The sequence below is a fragment of the Anticarsia gemmatalis genome, chromosome 14 (assembly GCF_050436995.1).
Source record: "Anticarsia gemmatalis isolate Benzon Research Colony breed Stoneville strain chromosome 14, ilAntGemm2 primary, whole genome shotgun sequence".
Taxonomy (NCBI): Eukaryota; Metazoa; Arthropoda; class Insecta; order Lepidoptera; family Erebidae; genus Anticarsia; species Anticarsia gemmatalis.
In genome coordinates this window covers 11,271,597-11,285,515 of record NC_134758.1, presented here as the reverse complement: position 1 = coordinate 11,285,515, position 13,919 = coordinate 11,271,597, and the positions used below count along the sequence as shown (strand labels likewise).

At 32.8% G+C, this 13,919-nt stretch overlaps 2 protein-coding genes across 8 annotated transcripts in view; both read right to left on the bottom strand.

Moving 5' to 3' along the window:
• The window catches only part of LOC142978322 (uncharacterized), a 273,041-nt gene that overhangs the window by 237,312 nt on the left and 21,810 nt on the right, over positions 1-13,919 (bottom strand). The gene's annotated exons all lie outside the window — the stretch shown is intronic.
• LOC142978494 (uncharacterized) lies at positions 36-1,961 on the bottom strand. Its single transcript, XM_076122967.1, has 2 exons — positions 1,071-1,961; positions 36-733 (listed from the first exon to the last, which is right to left on the bottom strand). Exons 1-2 carry the CDS (start codon positions 1,881-1,883, stop codon positions 320-322), a joined length of 1,227 nt encoding a protein of 408 aa, XP_075979082.1. The 5' UTR covers positions 1,884-1,961; the 3' UTR covers positions 36-319.

The window sequence follows — 13,919 nt, the reverse complement described above, 5'->3', positions numbered from 1 at the left end:
TTTGTGTTAGAGTTATTTTGATAAACAAAACAACGTTTTATGCAACAATATTATAATATATTAAAATAAGTTATAAATTTGTTCAATACGTACAAGTACATTTTGTATTTTAATTTGTCATTTTTAAATTAACATCTTCCTTGCGTGTTATTCGATGGTCGTAATAAAATTAATATTATTACGTCTATAAAGAAATTTAGATTATTTGTCAAATTAATTTAAAATATAAAACACTTAACAATACCCGAATTAACCTCCACAAACCCTTACCCCAAATATTTACAACATCACAAATACGGCTAACTTTAATAATATTATCTTACAAATAGCCCCATTCTACATACTCTTCAATGACTCCTCGAAGTCTATCATTAACCCTATCATCAATCTTAATACGCATCTCAGAAAACTCTTGCGTCACATCTGGAACATCGTCTTCAGCAGCAAACAGCCATGGCAGAAATATCAAAGAATAATATAACCCTTGATCGAGCTTCTCGGTGTACACTCTTTCAAATTCTTCTTTAGGGTATACCTCATTTACGTCCAGATTGAAATATTCCAAAAATGTTTTCAATGAGTCGTGGTATAAGTCTTTCAGATACGTCATGTGAGTTTTTCTGAATTCTCGATCAGTGCAGCAGTATATAAGGTATAGGAAGTCGAATATTGGGCACCCGTAGAAGATTAGTTGGTAGTCCACTGGTACTAAGTCTGTTACGTCTCCGTCCTCCTGGGAAAGAAAACCATTAATTTAAGTCTTAACTCTAGTATGTATTGGAATATAACATAAGATTTTAATATTCTATTCAAACAAAGGCAAAGGTAATCCACAGATTAGTTACTAAACAATAACTATCAGAAAAAATGCGGGATGCCCCTTACTAAAGAATGCTATTATTAAGAGTGACTATATAGTACAATAAAATGACATAACTTTCATCATAAACTTAATTTAGAACTTGTCATATATTAATTTCAAGTTTCTGTTTACCTTATACTTTCATATAAATGAGAAAAGTCATATTAGAGTTAAAGTTTATATAAAAACAGAAAAAAATAAATCTTACCTCAATTTTCGTCATAATATTATTAGGCCTATAATCTCCATGACACAAACATACTTGTACAGATTCATCATTAAAATTGTATGCGAATTTATCAGCCACATTCTCATATAACTTCTCTATCCTATCCGCGTATTTATCATCCACGTGACACATGATGGAGTCTTTCATACTTTTAGCCATTATTTTCCAATCTTCACCAAAAGTCACGGGATATTTCAAAGATTTTATCTTCTTATTGAAATACTCGGGCCTTTTTTCCTTCAATACAAATGAGAGTCCATGAAATCTTGCAAGGTGTTGAATGGCTAACTGTACAAATTTCAACGACATGACGTCCATTCTGTGGTAGGTAGTGAATCCTTTTTTCGTCACATTTTCCATAATAATCGCGTCTGCAAAAGTTTCGTCGTAGACTTTTACCATTTTGTATCTTTCGTCTCGTGGTACATTTGCTTCATCTTGTAGTTCTTCGAATACTTTAGCCAGGTCTTTGTAAGCGAAGTTTTCAGTATTGTAAACGTTTGATACGGAAAGTATTTTAAAAGAACCGTCTGCATCGATAGCATTTTTGACAAAAATATGCAGTGTTTTTTCTCCATCCTTGGTCTTCCCTTTCACGTCAATTTCATACAACTCGCCAAGATAATTTCCACCGTTTGTAGACACGCATTTTTTGTCTACTTTGTATTTAATAAATCCTTCTTTTTCTGCGATTTTCTTTATAGCTTGATCTAACTTTGATGGAGCCGTGTTTTCTGGAGAAACCTTCTTTTCCCCTAGTTGGTAGTTTTCTGGATACAATTCGACTTGCATGTTGAAACGTGGTTTTGAACTTGGTACACTTTGACTGCGTCCACAGTAATCAGGAGCGATACTTGGATGTACCGTTTATATGCGTTTGAGAAAAATACTTAGTAATCGTTAAGGTATTTTCACAGTGAATGTTTTCGGGATAAATTTATTTCTTATGGTTTTATTTTATCATAAATTTTGTGGTAAATTTTGAAAAGCAATATCAGTATGATCTATAATTATATTTTAAATTTTCGTTGCACTGCTTAATTTTAATTGAAATTTAAAATAAGTTCTGAACTAATATTTAATAAAATATACGTTTCTTGCGCTTGTCCTAGTCCCGAATACACAAAATTTGTCCTAAATATTTTATCTAAACGTATTCAAATATCATTAAACTGCATAGCAATATAAACAAAACCTAACAGTGACTTTTAAAAGAGCATCGTTGTTTGTAAAACGCGCAATTACATGTCATTATGCACAAACGGAGATAACATATCATTACAGTGTCCATTGTACTTCAATCATTAGATACATTCAATAAGCCTATTATTTCCCACAAAATATATCAAAAAATTAAAAACAAGCCTCTGTTTACCACACTAAAAAGCCATTTTTTGTCGTTTCGAATTATTTTCATCAACCTCCTTCATATAGGTACCTCTATAATAAGTCCGCATTGCTAATTACTAAGTTCCTATGAAAACTTCAGCTCTTTAACCAGATCTTTGCCACAATCTAGCTCCAAAGTATTCCTCAAGACGAATCAAATGAGCCCAAACTGTATGGGGTTATGTCGTTTAAATACTAAGTTTATATAGCCCTCTTCCATACAAGACCAGTATCTCATCATAAGACCAGTAGCTCAATTCTCTATTACTATCGACTAGCAACAACCGACCTGTCATCGAGAAATTTTGTGTGAAAATCTGATCAGCGCCTCTGACGGGTGTCGTAGGAAACATTTTGGCAGTACATTCTAAATGTCAACATTTCGATACTCGACAGTACCGACTGTACAGAATCGCGCTACTGCTTGATGGTACCATATTATTGCAGTTCAGAATCGCCAATTTACAGCCTCTGTGACAATATTCCGGTAGTGTATCCGAATGCTGTAGCGCAATTTGTCTACAATTGGAACCATCGAGTATCGAGAGTTTGACATTTAAAATGTACTGCAAAAACAGATTCTACGACCGCAAGATACGCTAATTAGATTTTTTCAACCGGCTAGCTATCGACAAGCTTTATATGAAAATCTTATCAGCGCCTGTAGCGGGCGTCGTAGGAACTATTTTACAGTACATTTTAAATGTCAAACTCTCGTTACTCGATAGTACCGACTGTAGAGAATTACGCTACTGATCGACTTAATAAAAGCGTGTTAATAACTGCCATTATGAAAGTAACTTAAACTAAATATTGGTAAAAGGAATCACGTCATAATTATCTCAGAGGAAAACAAGTAGGTGGAAATTTTGTGAAATCATTTACACGTTGATTTATTTATGTTCTGGCTTCTGTTTGGGCACGCATCACGGGGTATCTTGTTTGAATGTTGTGCAATTAAGAAGGAACCGAATGAAACTGGTGTGTTTATTTTGAAAGATAACGTTAACAATGGCGATTGCATTGATGTACACTGTACAGTCAACAATAAAGAACTCATTATTGCAGTGCTTATGTGGGAATTTGCTGCTCGAAGTCAGCATGAAAAGCATTTTTTTCTTGACGTATCGTGACAGTTTGTTGTCAAAAAAGGGAGGTTTTATTTAGCTGTGGATTGTGTGTGCCTTGACCAATAGTAAAAAGAACCCTACGCAGTAGACTAATTTTAGTAGAGTTGGCCGTTCCGTAACCAGTTAGCCAATTATTAATCGTAAATCTTATCCGGTAATAGCCTGAAATTCGGTAATGTGTTATAACGCACCTAATTACATGGAGATACAATTGTAATTTTCAAATGGCAAACGGTGTTTTCGATATAATATCTGTGTACATTTTCGGATATCACATCGGATCGCACACAAACGATGCGACCACAAATTACGTACCTGAATTTTACTTAACATTTTTGCATACAGTATCGCCTGAATTCCAGTGTAACATTGTTTTACAACTCACAAGCGAGACGACGACAAAACATATTTTCACACGCTTTTCCACGTTTCAAATCCTAATGTTTTCATATGTCATTCCTATCAGTAAAATAGAACTATCTCGACAGTAGTCACACGAAATGCCAAGGTTGATGAACAAAAGAAATTCCAAAAATACAAACATTATGTATCTATACTAATATTATAAAGCTGAAGAATTTGTTTGTTTGTTTGTTTGAACGTGTTAATCTCAGGAACTACTGGTTCGATTTGAAAAATTATTTAGGTGTTAGATAGCCCATTTATCGAGGAAGGCTATAGGCTATATATCATCACGCTACGACCAATAGGAGCCGAGTACGAGGAAAAAATGTTACAAAAACGGGGAAAATTTTCACCCATTCTCTCTAATGTGACGCAAGCGAAGTTGCGCGGGTCAGCTAGTTACGTTATAATATTATCATTGACTAAAATAAGCCTCAAAAAGTTTGTTTCAAGATTTCAGTAACTGTTTAATTTAGAAACGTTTGTTTGTAGATTGTGCTGCCATTTTGATTTTGATGATTATAAAGTAGTTTTGTACAAATATCTAACTTATCTCTTATTTAAGTAAACTTTACAACGATGTTTCTTTGCAAGCCTAGTGCCTACTTGAATAATATTATCCTTACTTTTTTAAGTGTCTGCATATTATATAATCAGTCTTTGAGATAGTTTTAAAACCAAATTCATCGTTCGATACATAATTTGGGAACAACTGGGAATTAAATTAAATTAATAGAACCAAATTTAAATAAATTTAAAAAGTAATAAAATTTAATTTGTAAGGAAAAAGCAATTAAAGCATATGATTTAAAGACAAACTCCCTTCCACTTAATTTGCCTAGAACTATAGGACTTTCAACAACGAAATTATACATAGTACTGGAATCTACTAACGTAAGATACTTTTTGTCCAAAAATCTACTGCAAAACAGCCGCGTATTTATTCAATTATTTTCTTAAAACATTCATAACATAACACAAATCACGACCAAAATTACCAAAACCAAGCATACCTACTTAGAATTTCGTCCTCGTCATCAAAATCAAATAGCAGGCACCCGAGCCCATCGAGGTAGTACGATTGTCGTTAACCCTACCGATGCGTCCTTGGCCCAATCGACCAGTTAACCCTCACCCGATACAATAGACACAGGTGCTTCGTATCTAAGTGTATACTAAACGTTAAACGATTCAAATTCTATCGTGTTTCGCCATCTTTGTTCCATAATTGCTTCGACAGAATTTAATTGGTGAAGTTGTTGGTAAGGTTAAATCTGTGTGGTTCAGCCTCTGACTGTACTGTTATTAAAAATGTGTAGTTTTACTATTTGATCATATTTCATCAAGTAACTTGAAAACGAAAATACTTATATATTAGTAAAGTTAAATTATCAATATCAGTATTTATACACGTGTGTCTGTCTGTCTGTTCGCGATAAACTCAAAATCTTTTGAACGTATTTTCATACGGTTCTAACCAATACACGGAGAAATTTCTGAGGAAGTTTTTTTGTGTATAATTAGTTTATGTATTTTGTAGAGTAGGTATGTTTTTAACCCGGGAAAAGCCGGGGTAAGCCGCGAGTAATAACTTCGACTGAGTAGCACATCAAAGTCTAAATAGTTTCCAGTTTTATCTACATTCTTTCAACTTTTCAAGCACCTTAACTAAAGTAGCTGTAGTCAAACAATTTGGGACAGTCTTATCACAATTACACAACATATTTGTGTTGTTTACACAAATATTACGCCTTATACCTCCTGTAGTGCGATAAACAATGTAAGTATTTGTACTACTCAAAATAACTATTATACAACATTGTTGTACATATTTGTTTTACGCCGTACATAACTACTTAAAAAGTGGCATTTTATTGCAATTCTTAATTTTATTTTTTTTATATTGGTACCTGTCTCTCTTTTATTATAAAAGACAACTCCCGCACTAAGAATAACTCTTGTGTTGCGGGGACTTTTACACACAAACATACAACGGACACAAAGTTGAACTAGACCCGAAACCACTTTTTATGGATAGCACAAATAACTGTCCCATGTGGGAATCGAAAGAACTCCCTTGCAATGGTGGCGTGCCGACCGCTTTAACCACTGCGCCACAGAGACAGACAACATCTGCGAAAACTATTGACGTATTACTTTAGGTATAACGATAATTTTAAATGTATATTCTTATCTTTCTGAAATTAGAAGCAATAGTCAATCATTTATTAGACCTCAAGACCTAACCCCTCCCTCAATTCATAAGGATACTCTTGAACAGCAGTGAAGGTAATGTGTTAAAAAAACAACCTTTGGCGGGGATATTCTCTAGATTGTTTATCTATTTATCGTATGGTTAATGGTCAACCTAGTATCAAAGTTATTCAAGCTGCCCGAAATGCCTTTAACATGGCTTAACGACTATCTTAATTGACAACAACCGGGATCGACTTTTTATACGTCCTCCGAAGCATGGATACGCCCAGTTCAAATACCACTATGCGGTCACCCATCTATAGAACGACCGCGCTAACGGTTGCTTAATCCACAGATCGTTTAGCGACCGGTGAGCACACCGTGGCAGTGTTTCTGCTGAGCGTTCTGTTCTGTATGACGGAGGCTGTGTATGTCGACCACTAATCACAAAAATAATGATTCTTTATGATTATTTACCTAAGTTTTCTTGTTGACTAGTCATGCACCGTTTAAGTCTACACGTGACATCTACATACATAAAGTAACAATAAGGAGCACAATTATCTCTTAATTTCTATATTCTACTCGGATAACTTAAGAACCAGGTTCCGTACAAACTACCAACTACATTACAACAGCAACAACGTCACAAAAAGGGCTTTGTTTTCGCACTTTCAAAACCAATAATTTCTATATATATGTCTCTTTCTAGCGTTCGTCAATTTATCGAACCTCTCTTTTTATCAACCACTTAAAAGTACTATCCACGTAGAAGACACGTCCCTTTAATATTTCAACAAGCATCTGCCAGTAGTGACATAATTTAGGTGTGTACGGTGACCTTGTACAGGCGGTCGATCGCAAGACGCACCTACAAAGTCACTGGCTACAGTTTTTTAGTTTGTTTTGCATGTTGACTGTTAAGAAAAAGATGTACCTATTATTGTGTTTTACTTTGCTGTTTTGACGTAGTGTTATTTGAAAAATAATGACTAGCAGAAATTGGAGTCAAAACAATGGCGTATTTTCAGTTGCATCGCAGATTTGAGTAGTATTTGCTTTTTATGCACTCGTGATGTTATCATTTGTTTATTTTTGTATTATGCACGTGTAGACAACAGACGACTGATGCAGTTAATTTATAGTAAGTATGGTTAATTCATATAGCCGAGTGGTATAAGCTGTCACCTCCCACGCAAGTGGTCGCAGGTTCAAACCCAAGGCAACACACCAATGACTTTTCGGAGTTATGTGTGTATTAGAAAATAATTATCACATGCTCCAACGGTGAAGGAAAACATCGTGAGGAAACCTTGCATGCCTAAAATTTGTTTAATACATTTATTGAGGGCATGCAAAGTCCCCAACCCGCACTTGGCCAGCGCGGTGGACTCAAGGCCTAACCCCTCCCTCATTACGGGAGGAGACCCTTGCCCAGCAGTGGGACAGTAATGGGTTAAATTTATTTATTTTATATGGTTAATTCATGTCATGTGATCAGAAGTACGTATTTATATAAAGATTGGGATATTCTTTTGAGTTTACCAGGGTTCAAACCTGTTAATACAACTACAACGTAGCTGATGTTTCAAAATAGGTTAAACTGGTCTTTACCTTTTTCTTTTTTTTGTTCGTCAGGAAAATGCTTTACTGCATGTTCCGCTCCAGGGAGGTAGCGGGGGTCTGTCGGGCTCTCCCACCGGCTAGGCGTTCCAGCTTTTAAATTTGGGCATACCGACTAAAAACCTGACGGTGTTCCTTCAACAGTCACCATAAAGTGGCCAGGATGCGGTACCTCCAATCGGATACTCCGCGTCCCAACTGGTCTTTACCTAATTAATTAATTCACTTCTATTCTTTACTACATAGTTTGTATGCTTAGACATTTTCAGAGATCAAGTGATCATAGATGATCATGAGGAAGGTCTTATGTAAAGTTTTTTTTTTGTAAAATTACTATAAAAGAAAACAGTTTTATAATTATGATAACAATATCAAGTGTACAATTAATTTTCGGTTACAAAAATCATTTTGAACCTTAATAAGTAGTAACAGTCAATCTAACAAATTACGCAGGATTTACCACAATCAAACAAACATTTATTATTATAAACAAACCAAATATTTATTCGAATACATATAAAAATGCTTCATATAAAACAAAATATTGCTGAAGTTATTTATTTAGCAATATTTACAACCATTGACGAATGCATCTGTCCTCAATCATTATAAAAAATATTTTGACATGTAAAATATATTTCAAGCGACGCGCATATTTCTCTTATATAGGTCACAGATACGATTCCGCTTACTGTAAGCTTTTGGTACATTTGTTTACTTACTTTTAGTTTTTTAATGCAATATTAATTTATGTTGAAGTATTGAGTTTGTACGTATTTAAATTCGAGATATGGATTGCATATTTCTTAAAGTAATAGTCAATGTGACCCATTGCTGTCCCAATTCTGGTTTGAGATAAGGGTTTCTCAATTTTACTCCAAATTTTTTCAGTTCGTACTCTCTGAAAAGGTGTGCCATATGCACTAGAAAACTTTGAGTTAATGTGTAAAATCGCTAATTTAGTCTGCCAGGTACAGTACAAAAAATATATATTTTAAGAATTTTCACATTTCCGAAACGGTGAGTTCAATTTAAGGTGAATGAACAAACGACTCGGCTGAAGCCCAGACCAGATGCATACATCGTTTGGACAAAAAACTGGCCAACACCCTACATTATAATTATATTTAAAAAGTGATGCGAATAGAAAAAATGTCTCAGTCAGTCTTTCCTTTCATCATAGTAATAATTAATGAAGCAAGATAGTATTAATATTGAACAAAAAAGTGTCAAATAAATAATTACACCTATATTTTCAAACTTATACGAAATAATTTGTCATCCATAAAATATTTAGGAACAAAAATTAAGCGCCATTTCGAGACATTTATCAAAGAGTAAATTAACGTCGCGTCGCTGTATTTTTTACATTTAATTTGTTTTCTAGGAAAATACTTTATTCTGTAAAGGCCTTAAAACCTTTTAACTACATTAATGATCAATCGTACTTATCACAGGCCGAAAGAAACGCGACACGTTTGAAAAAAAGGGAATTTTATGAATCTTAAAATACAAGCAAATTACTAGAGCATAGAACTTTCGACTTTTCTTTCTTATCGTAATTAACTAATATGTTGTAGTAGTAAGTAGCATATAGGAAGGTCAAGAAATGCAGAATCATTGTTCTTAATGATGTCTTTCAAATTGCAAATTCATATTTTTGGTTCCACAATTTTTCAAAACCAATTGCAGTATGCCTGCCTGCTTAATATCAATACTCAAACTACATATACAATAACCAGTCACACATCCACGAAACAACTGCAAAACCGATTACGTTAAATTTTGTTATCTCCATTGAAAAATGTAAACTGTACAAAACCAATCAACTGTACCAAAAAGCTAGACTAAAATATTTGTTATATCAAAATGTTTTGTATACAAAATACCTTTGACAATCTGTGTAATGTTATAAACAAAGTTATTGAAGCAAACTCGTCAAATCTATTGAACGGATAATGTTTTTATTTTCCTTTCTGCCATTTTCCCTGTTCTATGTTTTATCAAATTACGACTTCAAAGGGGAGGTGTTTTATTGTAGTTTTGTTTTATGTATAGGGAGTTATAGGAATGTAGGTATTTATTTGGTAAAAGGAGGTTTCAATGTTTGCTAAAGACTAATACTCGGTTTCTGAGGTACATTTAGCGGCAGTTTATCTATTCAAACTGTCATGTTTATATGAGCTGAAACGTTTTTGAATTGATAAATATCGCTAAAAGTACTTCAGAAACCGGGGGTTACTAGTTCACTTTAAACTAAAAAAATATGGGTGACCGGTATGACCGCAAAATAGAAATGAACAATTAAATAACTACTACTATGAAATGAAAAATTACAAAATAAAGGAAACGTACAAAATAGAGCGTTCAATTAATGTTAAACCAGCAAAATTAACGTAACTTTAAACCAAAAGGGCTACAAATAAATAATATTCTAAATCCTTTTCATTATAAAAAAATACATTTTATTGAGTTATATCATTATTCTTAATTAAATACATTAACTGTCAAATATTAGACAGACTAACTAAAAGCGGTTCCCAAGAGCATTCACATGCCAAACTATAAAAAAAATACAAAATACGTCACAGCCAGCTAAAAAAAAGTTTAATTCATTTCTGCGCGTTCTATTTTTGAGCCCACAAGGGGAATCGTGCATTATGTTGCCGCGAAAAATACAGGCCAGTATTTAATTATACAGGTAACAGAAAAATATACAGGGTGTACGATGTCCTATATTTTGCATGTAACTGGATAACATGGTGGTTTTTATGCAGTATTTTAATAAAGAGTCGTGTTGTGTTAAATTTCTAACATGTATGTGGGTCGTAAAGTGAAATTGTTTAATTATCAGGGCACGTTTCGCTGCGTAGTTTCCAAGAGAGGGTCTCTGGGGTCTGTTGGTACAAAGTAAGGTGAGGCCGGTATAACTAGTGGTGGTAAGGCATATAGTTTGTATGCAAATAGGGAGGTATATCAATTTGTTTACGACGGTAACAATATGGCCGATTGGACTGTTGGGTGTTCTTTACTAGGTGTTATGTTAACATTGTATTGGTGAAAATGTATTTGTGGGTGGTGATGTATTGTTTAATTTATAAGATATAACACTATTAGGAATGAAACTGTTCGATACAAAGTTATTGTAAAGGCTTAAACAAATATTAGTATATTGTTGTCTTTGTTCAGTTATTCCTTCATATTTTTTTTTCTACAATTAGGTTTCTATTATTTAAGAAAAAGTACTTTATACATTAATACAAAACTACGAAGGTTTGAAAAACAAAATTCGTTTACGCTCTATTTAAGAATGATACTCAAATCCTATTGATTAAAATAACAAAAACCTACCTAATTCACGCTACCTAAACAAAATTTACTCATGAATTATGTTATAAACAAAAGCGATGATATAAATAATTAACTTTTTGCAATATAACTTGTATAAAAAATATTCTTAGCGAACTCCTCAAGTTTTGTTCGAACAACTTTTACGGTTCAACTTTTCAAATTTTCCCGCCAAAGTATTTAAAAGTTCGCGTAAGCAGATAAATTACACGGCAGACTGGTGTTAATGCCTTACTCATTGCGAATTAAAAAACAAATTGGCTGTAGGATGCAAAAGCGCGCGAATTTTTGACAGCTGTCAAGGCGATATTTTGTGAATATTGTATTATACTACGATATTTTAAGGTAAAGTTTTTGTGATTTTTAAAATTGACATAACTTTAGTTTAAAATAAAATAAGTGAAACACTGTACTTTTTGCTTAATTCTTAAATTGTGTTTGATGGCAATTAATGAACTAAAAGAATCACAGAGATTAATAGAACTATTCATATTTCCGATTTCTATAAAATATCACGGAAAGGTACAAAAATAAATAATACATTTTTTAATGTAAAATATAAGGTAAGGTGCACAACAAAATAAATGTATAAATTACCTTATTTTAATCCAAAAATTCAAGGTCCTACAAGTGCAATTTTCAATATCCAAATATATCTTTGACTCGCAATTCCTGCCCGTCCTATATCCTTGCGTATTAAGTCCCAAGAGAGCACTGTTATTTGTAACACTCACTTATATAACATTTAGTAATAAATAACATATTGTTATGACATGTTACATGATATTATTTATTGATTCTTTATGTATATTGAATTGTGTAAAAGAAAAATTATGAACAAAATTTTGTGAAACAACATGTGTATAAATGAAAATGATTTCTTTAAAGGACAAGTATTTTTTTGGTGTGCAACACTTAATTAAATTCTAAAAGTCCTTAAGTGAAGCGGCAGGCTATAATATATCTTGAAAAGACGTCAATTCAATCTTATCATGGGCCATAGGGCAGCGTCGACCATTTTTATATAACCAGCGAAGAAAGAAATTCAAAATATAATTATTATGATACGAATAAAACTGTACGCATCAGCTAGTTTGCAATATTCTTTAAGTGAAAAAAGCCAGTTGTTTCTACAAACAATATTAAACTATGCATGCGATAAAACATGTGTCTACAATGTATTAGTCACGGTAACTTGTCGATCAATAATATTTTTATACTAAAACATGCTTGTCCTTGAAAGTTTAATATACAGTCAACACTTTTTACAGGGCTATAAATACGTTTTAGTCTTTATGATTTGAGCTAGAATTTAGAATAAATTGTAATGGTAAAACTAGAAAGAGTGCATTTTTTTATTTAAAAAAATATCATGATAATAAGTCACTATTAGATATTAATGGTATTTTTTATTTACTGGATGTTGCTGCCATTAAAGCTTACATTTGCTGGCTTAGAATGTTAATGTCGTATCATTACCCTTTCGGATTTCATTTAAATTAGTCCTGCCATTTAAGGATACATTTTTATTACTTTTTATGGTTAATCCTTTGACCCTTACTTTTGATTATGGGCGCCATCTTCACACAAAACAATTATATAGTTCTATGCAAACTTTTATCGCATTTTTTTTACTTAGATATTTGTCATTTACGGCTACCCAAATACATATAAGTTGCACAAGAATTGTCTATACGTTCAAACAAAAGATATCGTTTTCTCAAACACAGTTCCCACACAGGCACAGTCGTTTGAAACCGGTCCACTTCGGTAACTGTTTAAAAATTAGTCCGTACGTCTATTCAGCCGTCGGCTTCACCACACTCCATCCACGCTGCACTCTCCTACTCTGAATTAATAAATCTTGTTACATCATACTGAGGGTATTTTTACTTGTTCTATAAATCTATATACTGAGTATATAGGAAACGATCTCAAGAACAATATGGATCTGCTGTTGATTTTTACAATGATATTGTAACTGACTTATTAATAAGTGTTCGTATAAGCTTTGATTAGTTATGTCATTTACAATCAAATTTGAAACTGCATATATTATGAGTGGAAAAGATAAAACACTATATAACCAATTGGAACTTACACCGCGTTTATTGGTAAGCCAGCATAATATGTACGCACTAGATATATGTAAAACAGTGATCTTTAAAGTAAAGGAGGCATATAACTAGTATGTAATTTAACTATCACAATTTTGCTTGGCAAATTACCTATTTCTCAAAAATATTACTAGAAAATTACATTTCATGTAAAGTATTTTTCATGGACCGTGAAATATCAAAGAAATATGAAGAAAAATCTATTATTGCTACATGAAACCTAAATTAAAGATTCCATCACATATTTCCACTTAAAAAAAGTTTTATCGAAATCACATTTAAGACTTGTCATTATCTTATAAGAGACTCAATAAAAACTTTTTATTGTTCATCGATAAATAATGTGTGTAAGTTATCGAAGTAATATCATGTCTCTAGATTGAGTACCTAGCTCAAAAAATCCAGTTACTTTTATTTTTACTAAAATACGTAAATCGTACCTTCGTTAAATTGTTCGATTTTATTGTTATTTGTTTTGTTATTAAAATAAAATTTGCAAGGTTGGAAAACTTATCCGATAGATAGCACTCTATCTATCGGATAAGTTTACTTATTTTATAGACAAAGTACAAGAATTTGTCGTTTGGAAAATGTTAAAAATCATCTTTGCTAATAAGCTA

Excerpts from the sequence above, each read along its gene's own strand:
- LOC142978494 (XM_076122967.1), bottom strand. The coding sequence starts at position 1,883 with ATGCAAGTCGAATTGTATCCAGAAAACTACCAACTAGGGGAAAAGAAG. Across the intron at positions 734-1,070 it reads ATATTATGACGAAAATTGAG|GAGGACGGAGACGTAACAGA; the intron begins GTAAGATTTATT and ends TTTCTTTCCCAG.